General features: G+C 61.2%; 2 protein-coding genes across 5 annotated transcripts; one reads left to right on the forward strand and one right to left on the reverse strand.

Moving 5' to 3' along the window:
• The first annotated feature begins 451 nt into the window (after positions 1-451).
• LOC105471963 (UDP-N-acetylglucosamine pyrophosphorylase 1 like 1) lies at positions 452-7,472 on the forward strand. 4 transcript variants are annotated; one of them, XM_011724859.3, is made up of 9 exons: positions 457-782; positions 1,012-1,216; positions 1,467-1,642; positions 1,941-2,113; positions 2,243-2,436; positions 2,984-3,124; positions 3,671-3,856; positions 4,992-5,058; positions 5,614-7,472. In XM_011724859.3, exons 1-9 carry the CDS (start codon positions 494-496, stop codon positions 5,707-5,709), a joined length of 1,527 nt encoding a protein of 508 aa, XP_011723161.1. In that variant the 5' UTR covers positions 457-493; the 3' UTR covers positions 5,710-7,472. The 4 variants fall into 4 exon arrangements, with proteins under 4 accessions (XP_011723160.2, XP_011723161.1, XP_070934760.1 ...); XM_011724858.3 differs by having other exon boundaries at positions 452-782; positions 4,992-7,472; XM_071078659.1 differs by lacking the exon at positions 457-782 and having other exon boundaries at positions 833-1,182; positions 4,992-7,472.
• Positions 7,473-9,160: 1,688 nt separating this feature from the next.
• LOC139358059 (uncharacterized) lies at positions 9,161-10,111 on the reverse strand. Its single transcript, XM_071077429.1, has one exon. The coding sequence runs from the start codon at positions 9,788-9,790 to the stop codon at positions 9,161-9,163; it is 630 nt and encodes a 209-aa protein (XP_070933530.1). The 5' UTR covers positions 9,791-10,111.
• Positions 10,112-10,121: the final 10 nt, after the last annotated feature.

Consider the following 10,121-nt stretch of genomic DNA (forward strand, 5'->3'; position numbering starts at 1 on the left):
GCTCAATGGTCGGTTTCTCCACCCACGCCAGCAGGCGCGACCCAGAGGGTCCTGGGATCCCTCGCGGCGGGGCGCGGAGTGGACAGGGCGGGCACGGGTCGGGGGCCTGGAGCAGGGCTGGAACCGGGACGGGAGCTCGAGGGACGAGGCCAGGGCCAGACACTGGAGTGGGTCCAGGGGACGGAGAGGGACTGGGGACCGGCTGGAGAGATGGGGCTGGGCCTGTCTCGAGTCTCGGACAGGACGCGGGGGCGGCTAGGGGGACGTGGACAGGGCGGGGTCAGAGAGAACCCGGACGGAGTCGGGGTCGCGGAGCGGGGATGGGCGGGCTGCGGGGCAGGACGCGGGGCGGGGTCGGGGCGGGGTCGGGGCGGGGTCGAGGCGGGGCGCCCCGGGCCCTCCCCGCTGGGGGGTCTGCACCGCCCGTCCGGTCCCGTGACGCTGGTCAGTGGCGCGGGTCACGAGTGCCGACTCGACCGACGGCAGCAGCGACATGGCCTCGGAGCAGGACGTGCGCGCCCGGCTGCAGCGCGCTGGCCAGGAGCACCTCCTGCGCTTCTGGGCCGAGCTGGCGCCGGAGTCGCGAGCCGCGCTGCTGGCGGAGCTGGCGCTGCTGGAGCCCGAGGCGCTGCGCGAGCACTGCCGGCGGGCGGCGGAGGCCTGCGCGCGCCCCCACGGCCCGCTGCCCGGCTTGGCCGAGCGCCTGCGGCCCCTGCCCGCCGAGCGCGTAGGCAGGGCCAGCCGCAGCGACCCCGAGACGCGGCGGCGCTGGGAGGAGGAAGGTAGGCGGGGCGGGAGGCCCTGGGGGCCGGCAGGGGCTCGTGCCCACGGAGGGGGTGGGAACCGAGGCCGCGCTCGGGGAACTGTAATTCTCCTTCGCTACTTTGAGACTTGTCTCGCCTCACGCGTTCTGGCCCCCGAGTCCCGGAGCCCCAGCCCCAGGGCTGGTTTTCCCTAAAGCGGAAGGGTGGGCGGGTCCCGGGCGTCCCTTCACAGCGCCCGTACCCCCAGGTTTCCGCCAGATTGCCCTGAACAAGGTGGCCGTCCTGCTGCTGGCGGGGGGGCAGGGCACTCGCCTGGGCGTGACCTACCCCAAGGGTATGTACCGTGTGGGGCTGCCCAGCGGGAAGACCCTGTACCAGCTGCAGGCGGAGCGGATTCGGCGGGTGGAGCAGCTGGCCGGTGAGCGCCACGGGACCTGCTGCACCGTCCCCTGGTGTGTCCTCCCTGCCCTACCTCGGCCCGGAGGGACCCTTCCCCACGTCCTCCCCCCCCAACCCCGCTGCACACGCGAGCCCCAACCCCGGCACAGCCCGGGACATAGCCCAGCACTGGCCCAAAATGGGGCCTGGCCTCAGCCCCAACTAGACACTGGACCCCGAACCCCAATGCCGGCTCTGGTCCGAGCGCAGTCTGCCTGCAGGGTCAGGCGCACTCGCGGCCGGCTCACCGCGCCTCCCTTGCAGGTACGTCATGACCAGCGAGTTCACTCTGGGGCCCACGGCCGAGTTCTTCAGGGAGCACGACTTCTTCCACTTGGACCCCGCCAACGTGGTCATGTTTGAGCAGCGCCTGCTGCCTGCTGTGACCTTTGATGGCAAGGTGATCCTGGAGCGGAAAGACAAAGTTGCCATGGCCCCAGGTGTGGCCCGTTCCTGAGACGGGGAGGGACCTCCCAGACCAGAACTGGGAGCCTGGCTGGGGGTCCACGCGCCCGGATTCGCGGCTGCCCCGAGGCTGTGTGGTCCCAGGTTAGGCGCCTCTTTCTCTGGGCCTTGAGCCTCATTTGTCACGTGGTACAACCGCTGGGCAGTCTGGTTAGTGATCGGGGCTGCCTTAGGCACAAGGCCGGGGCTTACCCCGCCTCCAGTACGTCCTAGACCCGCAGAGCAAGCTGTGGCTGGAGCCCTCGAAACATCTATTCCCTTCTCCGCCTGCAGACGGAAACGGGGGCCTCTACTGCGCACTGGAGGACCACAAGATCCTGGAGGACATGGAGCGCCGAGGAGTGGAGTTTGTGCACGTGTACTGTGTGGACAACATCCTGGTGCGACTGGCAGACCCTGTCTTCATCGGCTTCTGTGTGTTGCAGGGCGCAGACTGTGGCGCCAAGGTTAGCGCCCACCTGCGCGGAGCCCCGCCCCTCGTGGATTACCTCCCCTCCGCGCAGCCTGGCCCTGCCCCTCGTGGAGCCCCGCCCCTCTCCCCAGCCCTCCAAGACCATCCCTGGTCTTGGCTGCAGGTGGTGGAAAAGGCATACCCCGAGGAGCCCGTGGGCGTGGTGTGCCAGGTGGACGGCGTCCCCCAGGTGGTGGAGTACAGCGAGATCAGTCCTGACACCGCACAGCTGCGTGCCTCCGACGGGGGCCTGCTGTACAATGCAGGCAACATCTGCAACCACTTCTTCACCCGAGGCTTCCTTAAGGCGGTCACCAGGTGTGCGGCAGCAGGTGGCTGCGGAGTGCCGGCCAGTGCCGCCTGCGCTGACCAGGGACCCGTGGAGGGAGCCGAGTGCCCTGGGCCGCAGCGGCTGTGGTCAGGAGTGGCTGCGGTCAGGGGCAGCTGATGGGTTGGGGTGGAAAATGGATCCTGTGTTTGCAGAGGCAGAGGTGCTGGAGATCAGGCACAAGCCGTGCTCAGCAGGCAGCTGCTGTAAGGCTCTGTGATCAAGTCTGCTATCTCCGCCTTCTGGGGACCTGCCCTGGTGCCCATGGTACTACCTCTGCCCTGGGGCTTGCCAGTTTCTGTTTGCCTGGGCAGGGATGTGGCTGATGGTACCTGACACTTGGCACGGGGATGCAGGGAGGAGGCCTGTGCCCGCTCCTCCCTGGAGATCTGGCCCTACTCTGCTGCTTCTGTCCCCTGTAGTGTCCCTCTGCCATCCTGTCCTACCCAGCTGGGTGTGCTCAGAAGTGGGGACAGAGCCCCAGCGGTGCCATATCTGATCTGTGTCTTTCTTCCCCTCTGCTCTCCCGTACGCCAGGGAGTTTGAGCCTTTGCTGAAGCCACACGTGGCTGTGAAGAAAGTCCCGTATGTGGATGAGGAGGGGAACCTGATAAAGCCGCTAAAACCCAACGGGATAAAGATGGAGAAGTTTGTGTTTGATGTGTTCCGGTTTGCTAAGTTAGTAGTGGGACTCATTCATTTTTCCCTTCTTCCTTCCCTCAGTTTTGGTGGTGGGAACTGAGGCCCAGCTGACAGGGAAGTGGAGACTTGGGGGGGCCAAGGGGCCTGCGGGCAGGTCTCAGGGAGAAGACCAGAGGGTGCTCTTGGCCCTGAGGGTAAGCAGCACCTGAGGTGTGGGCATAGGGAGTCCTTGGGGCTGTGGACTTGGGAGGACAGTAGTGCCACCTCCTGGACCTTCCACTCCCCCACCCACGGTTAGGAGAGGTCTCCTGGCCAGGTTGCCAGGGTGGCTCACAGGGCCTTTGGTCCTCACTGCAGGGGTCCCAGGGTCTAGGTTTTTGGCTGCCGGAAATGGCTGCTGGAATTGGGCCATCCCCAGCGTCTCAGGAGCAAAGACACTCAGTACCTGTGAGGGCTCCTCCCTAGACTTGCTGTCCATGGGACCAGACCTTCACTCTGCCACTGGAAACCTGGCCCAGCCCTCACCCGCCCGGATCAGGGCCTCTGTGCTGGGACGTGGGTGACCAGCCCTTTCCCCACCAGGAACTTCGTTGCCTTTGAAGTACTACGGGAGGAGGAATTTTCCCCACTGAAGAACGCAGAGCCGGCCGACAGGGATAGTCCCCGTACCTCCCGCCAGGCCCTGCTCGCCCAGCACTACCGGTGGGCTCTGCAGGCAGGGGCCCGCTTCCTGGATGCCCATGGGGCCTGGCCCCCAGAGCTGCCCGGGTGAGTGTGGCCCTCGGGTAGCTACGGCCAGAAGGGGAGGGCTGTCAGGACCCAGTCTTCAGCTCCAGAGCCCTGTTGGCTCTGTGACAGCCATGCTGGGGAGGGGTCTTCCTCCCCAGCACCACCACAGATGCAGGTGGCCTTGTGTCCGGCCAGCTCCAGGTCACACGGTGACCATCAGCACAGCCTCCTGGCCTGACCCTTCAAGTTGTGCTCCGTGCACTGAGGGAGGCAGGGGGCTCCCCAACTCCCTCCCCAACTTGTCCACAAGCTTTTGGTTTGTTTACAAAAGCATACTTAGATTTGCCTTTTATTTTATTTATTTATTTATTTATTTATTTTTATTTATTTATTTTTTGAGATGGAGTCTCGCTCCGTCGCCCAGGCTGGAGTGCAGTGGCGCCATCTCGGCTCACTGCAAGCTCCACCTCCTGGGTTCACGCCATTCTCCTGCCTCAGCCTCCGGAGTACCTGGGACTACAGGCGCCCGCCGCCACGCCCGGCTAATGTTTTGTATTTTTTTTTAGTAGAGACGGGGTTTCACCGTGTTAGCCGGGATGGTCTCAGTCTCCTGACCTTGTGATCCGCCCACCTCAGCCTCCCAAAGTGCTGGGATTACAGGCGTGAGCCACCGCGCCCGCCTATTTTTTTATTTTTATTTTTCTTACTTGTATAAACTTGTGGGGTGCGTGTGCAGCTTTGTTACATGTGTAGATTGCACAGTGGTCAGGTCAGGGCTTTTACGGGATCCATCACCCAACCAACCTTGTTCCCATTTATTCACAGGCTTTGAAACTGAGCCCCTGGCATGAATTCAGCAAGTAGCAGGACAGTTTGATTTCAGGGCTGGGAAAGAAAAAGACGTTTGGCTTTTGCCTCCCTGATTTTCTAAATCTAGCTGCCTAGGCTCTGCGTGGGAGGCCTGTGGGGGTGCTTTCTACCCCAAATCAGGTCCTGTCACTTGGCAGTGGGATGTGTGCTCAGGGTTTGGGGTGTCCAGAGGAAGATGAGTTTGCTGAGACGGGCTCCGGGGAGCTAGATGTGTAGAGCTCAGTCTCCTATGGGGGATGGGGGTGCTGTGGGAGGGCTCTGGGCAGGCTTTGCAAGGAGATATTGACAAGCGGACTTTCCCTAGCTTACCCCCAAATGGAGACCCTCCGGCCATCTGTGAGATATCGCCCTTGGTGTCTTACTCTGGAGAGGTGAGAGCTGCCTGTCCCTATCTGGGGCTTTTCTGGAGTCAGGTTTTTAATACCACCTGGGGAGAGGTGGCTGCTTGGGTGGAGACGGCACAATGGGATCAGTGGTTTAAAGTTGCAGAAAACTTTCCAAGATACGGGATGGGGTGGGGTGAGGCGTCCAGAGGCCTTTGCAGGACCTGGGAGGGCATGGGTATGAGACAGCCCAGGTCTGAGCCCAGTGTGGGGCCAGACAGGATTTTGTGGGGGCCTCGTGGAGGTAGGACACTGGCTTCTCCCACCTCCCTGACCTTGGCTACCCTTGCCCCTTTCTCTGGTCAGGTCAGACCTGAGCGTGACAGGAGGGTCTCCTGCTGGCCTAGGGTCTTGAGTGTGGTCTTGGGTGGCCTTGCAGTGTGTGTCTGCTCCTGGCCCTGGAAGCCTTTATGTCCCCACCCCTCCCTGACTCCAGGCAGACCTGGGATCGTGCCTGGGGACTGTGGCTCCTTGGTGTGGCCAGAGGGGGCTGTGGCCAGCCAAAAGGTGGGTACTTGGCCATTGTTGCCTGCTCGTCTCCAGGGTTTAGAAGTGTACCTGCAAGGCCGGGAGTTCCAGTCCCCGTTCATCTTGGATGAGGACCAGGCAAGGGAGCTACTACAGCCACAGGAGTCCTGACACCCCCAGACTGCCCCCAGACTCCCCCGAGACCTGCCAGCCCTGGCGTCCTGGAGCTGGGGGCTATGGCCCCAGCCTGAGCTCTGGATGGGAAAGCAGCCTGCCACGTGCTTCCAGCCTGCAGAACGCAGAATGAAACATGCTGGTGGACTCCATGAGGGCAGGGCCTCTCCTGTCGCCTCTGGACACAAGTGGCTACAGCCTGCTGGGGGCTCTGTGGCTCCATTCCCGGATGTGGGGTCTAGTCGAGAGGCAGAGGGACTTGGGACCTGGGAGAATGGGGTTGAGAGGAGGCTTCAGGTTGGGGCCCAAGGGAGGTGTGGTGTCATCTGGGGAGAACAGGAGGGCACGTCCCTTTGGGAGCCCGCCCTGGGATCCACCTCACCCAGTCGAGCCCTGGAAGCTGCATAAGCTATGCAGGACGTGCTTCTGCAGCCTACCAATGCAGAACCGGAATGAGGGGAACAATTCCACCCAGTTGAGGGCTGCCCCCTCCTCCTCAGCAGCCGAACCAGTAATGGAGGCAAGGTTGGGGCATCTCAGCCCACATACCCTGGATGCCCAGCAAGGCCACAGAAAGGGTCTGATGTCCGTGATCCAGGTGGCTCTGAGAAGCTTGGCCTGGACACCTGAGGCTGCGGCCGGTACTCCTGCCTTCTCCCCATCTATCCCCAGGGCCTCTGCCTCTCAGCCTCTTCCATGGTCCGTTTAGGCTGCTGAATTTTCTGTGCTTCCCCAACAACCAGTGGGATCAATGCTGGTGGCCTCTGTGATGGTTGCTGACTAATCCGGGATTTCATGAGTCAGAGGCACTACCCCTCGCCCCAGCTGCCTGCTGCTTCTGATGGATCTTCGTGCTCAGGCTGCCCAGCTCCCCAAGTGAGGACTCAGCCTCCATATTCGGTGCCTTGGCCCCTCCCTGCACTCAGGAGTGGCTGGGACAAGCCAGCTGCCCCAGGGTTCTTCTCCTGGTGACTCTCACCTGCTTTCTCATCTCGGAGGAGGCAATGGCACCTCCCTCTCCCTGCTGACATGAAGAGAACTATGATATGCAAGCGCTGCTAACTCATCCTCCGCCCCCACCTCGAAACCCACGGCCCCTAGTGGAGGGACGCTACTCATCCCCATTGGTTTCCCAGGGGAGGGGTGTTGTCTGGAAGGGCAGGTTTAGATGCAACCTTCCAGATTTAGAGGCACGGGGAGGACAGTGGCTGAGTGGAGGCGCCCAGACCTGGGCAGGCAGCAGGCTCAGGCCCACACCTTGTGATATTTGAAACCAAAGCTTTCCCTCTCCGTGGCTTTGCCCTCCTTATTGCAAACCATGCTGTGCCTTAGGGCCCTTCTCATAGCTGCTCCTCATGGCCATGACTCGAACAGGGATGCCACCTCTTTCTGCATTAGCATAGTTAGTTGGGTGAAGTCTTTTTTTTTTTTTGAGATGGAGTTTCACTCTTGTTGCCCGGGCTGGAGTGAAGTGGGGTGACCTTGGCTCACTGCAACCTCTGCCTCCTGCCTCAGCCTCCCGAGTAGCTGGGACTACAGGCACCCACCACCACGCCTGGCTAATTCTTTGTATTTTTAGTAGAGACGGGGTTTGACTGTGTTAGCCAGGATGGTCTCCATCTCCTGACCTCGTGATCCACCCACTTCGACCTCCCAAACTGCTGGGATTATAGGTGTGAGCCACCGTGCTGGGCCAGTTGCCGGCATCTTAATGTTCGTAGGTGGGACATTTCCAATAAACACAAGGTGCTGTGATTGACTGCTACCCTGGCTAGTGCAGTTTTTGGCCAGTGCATGGGTGTTGGGAACAAGGATCAGGTGTTCACAGCTGTGTCCCAGGGGTGGAGCTCACTGGAGGCCCCCTTGGAGAGAGGAGTTCACACATGAAGGCCAAGACTACTTGGGGTGCCCAGGATTCCCCCCGCACTTCCATCCCACTCTTCACCAGGGTCTCAGGAAGGACCAAGACAACCTGGGGTCAGGAAACTCAGGGTGCTCTCCATGGTTGGATTCTCCATGCTCAGCTCTGACAGCCTGGAGACTCACTCTCCTGCACCTGCATCCTTAAGATGCCAAGGTTTCCCTGCTCACCACATGACAGGGATGCTTGGGGCACTGCAGGGACTGACAAGAGTGAGTGGTGTCAACCTAAAGAGAAATTCAGGCTCTCCAGGATAAATGAATTTAATCAAGAATAACACATAATTGCAATTCAGAGTATGCAAGCCTCAGTGGGCCACAGGCGTATGGTTGGGGGGGCGGTATGGGGCTTGAGGAAAGGAGGAATCTTTTTTTTTTTTTTTTTTTTTGAGACTGGGTCTCTGTTGCCCAGGCTGGAGTGCAGTGGTGTGATCATGGCTCACTGCAGCCTCAACCTCCTGGGCTTAGGTGATCCTCCCACCTCAGCCTCCAGAGTAGGGACCACTGGCGCACACCACCACGACGCTGGACTCTTTTTATTTTGAGACGGAGTCTCACTCTCACCCAGACTGGAGTGCAGTGGCGTAATCTCAGCTTACAGCAAGCTCCGCCTCCTGGGTTCACGCCATTCTCCTGCCTCAGCCTCCTGAGTAGCTGGGACTACAGGCGCCTGCCACCATGCCCGGCTAATTTTTTGTATTTTTAGCAGAGACGGGGTTTCACTGTGTTAGCTAGGATGGTCTTGATCTCCTGACCTCATGATCCACCCATGTTGGCCTCCCAAAGTCCTGGGATTACAGGCGTGAGCCATCACGCCCAGCCTCATTTTTTTTATTTTTTATAGAGATAGGGGTTTCACTATGTTGCCCAGGTTGGACTCCTGAGCTCAGGGTATCTGCCCACCTCGGCCTCCAAAAGTGCTGGGATTACTACAGGCATGAGTCACTATGCCCTGCCCAAAGGAATTTTTTTTTTTTTTTAAACAGAGTCTTGCTCTGTGACCCAGGCTTGAGCGCAGTGGTGCGATCTCACCGCAACCTCCACCTCCTGGTTCAAGGAATTCTCCTGCCTCAGCCTCCCGTGTAGCTGGGACTACAGGCGCCCGCCACCAACCACGCCAGGCTAATTTTTTTGTGTATTTTTTCTAGAGATGGGGTCTCACCATGTTGGCCAGGCTAGTCTTGAACTGCTGACCTCAAGTGATCTGCCTGCCTTGGCCTCCCAGAGGCCTGGGATTATAGAAGCCACCGTGCCTGGCCCCAAGGGGGATCTTTTAAAGACAAGAGAAGTTCCCATAAGCTGTCTTGAAACCAAGGGTTATAAAGACAAAAGGTTAGAAGGGTTTGCTGCAGGCGCTCCGTTGCTAATGTTTTTGTGAGGGCTTCTTCAGGGCCTCTGGTTAGAGCGTGACATAAACGACTCTATTTGGGTACTGGCAAGTGTCACAGGGGGAAGAGACCAGCAGAAACCTTAAGATGACCCCTAGGAGGGCAGGAGGCCAGGGTAACAGAGTTAGACGAGCCACGTGCTAAGCAGGACGTCGCTGCCGGGGAGAGCCCTCCAGACACGCAGAAATGCCACAGTCAGGACCGTGGGAGGCAGCGGACTCGCCCAAGGGGCAGGGGGAGCCTGGCCACGAGAGAATGAGGGAGGGGCCGGGAGTGAGGTTCGGCAGGGGAGAACCCAGGCAGGGAGGGCCTCGAGCGGCCACGGACGCCTCTTTGCCATTTTGGACGTTTTTGGGGAGGACAACCCGCGCAGGAAGAGCAGTCATCTCAAGCTGACCTCCAAGGCTACCGGGTTCGAGGGCTGAAGCCGGGTCTGAAAGCCCCGACCCGCCTATGGCACGGGGACTGTGGGTCCAGCCGGCCGCTTGGCCCCCTCGCTCGGCCCTGGTCCAGGCGCAGCGCTCGGGCCTCGGGGACGGTGAGATGCGGCGCGGCCAGCTTAGCTCGCGGTAGAGGCCACCCCAGCTCGGGTGCCGCCCGGTAGGGGTCCGCGACTTCGGGAGGGTCCGGTCCTTCCCCCGGCCCCCGCGCCTGGGTGAGGCCCCGGGCTTCTTGCCGGTGACCACGCGGCCAGGGTGGCCCCCAGCCCAGGACGGCGCCCAAGGGCTGCCCAGCCCCAATTCCACGCCGCGGGGACTCCCTGCCAACATGGCGGCGCCGCCCGGGCGCCTCTCCGGGTCCCGGGTATCTGCGTCTCCCGTGAGGGCGTGGGCAAAGCCGGTGCAGCCCGACGACAGGAGGCGAGAGAAGCCCAGCTCCAGGCCCGTGAGGCGAACCACGTGGGAGACCCAGACAGCGACCACGCCCCCAAGCGGAACCAAGGCCCGCCCTGTTGCTACAGCTACGCTCGGAGCGCATCTGCGCCGGCGCAAGCGCAATGAACCTGAGGGCAGAGCGGAGTCGCAGCCGTTCTCTGACGCAGCCGCCGTAGAACGCAGTCGCGTACGCTGGAACGTGCGGAGACAGGCGCAGGCGCAGTGT

Source organism: Macaca nemestrina, chromosome 14 (genome assembly GCF_043159975.1).
Source record: "Macaca nemestrina isolate mMacNem1 chromosome 14, mMacNem.hap1, whole genome shotgun sequence".
NCBI lineage: Eukaryota > Metazoa > Chordata > Mammalia > Primates > Cercopithecidae > Macaca > Macaca nemestrina.

Bases quoted from the DNA above. Each gene is read 5' to 3' on its own strand.
- LOC105471963 (XM_011724858.3), top strand. From the start codon at position 494: ATGGCCTCGGAGCAGGACGTGCGCGCCCGGCTGCAGCGCGCTGGCCAG. The intron at 2,437-2,983 runs GTGTGCGGCAGC...CCCGTACGCCAG, and splicing joins TTCCTTAAGGCGGTCACCAG to GGAGTTTGAGCCTTTGCTGA. The intron at 3,857-4,991 runs GTGAGTGTGGCC...GACTTTCCCTAG, and splicing joins TGGCCCCCAGAGCTGCCCGG to CTTACCCCCAAATGGAGACC.
- LOC139358059 (XM_071077429.1), bottom strand. From the start codon at position 9,790: ATGTTGGCAGGGAGTCCCCGCGGCGTGGAATTGGGGCTGGGCAGCCCT.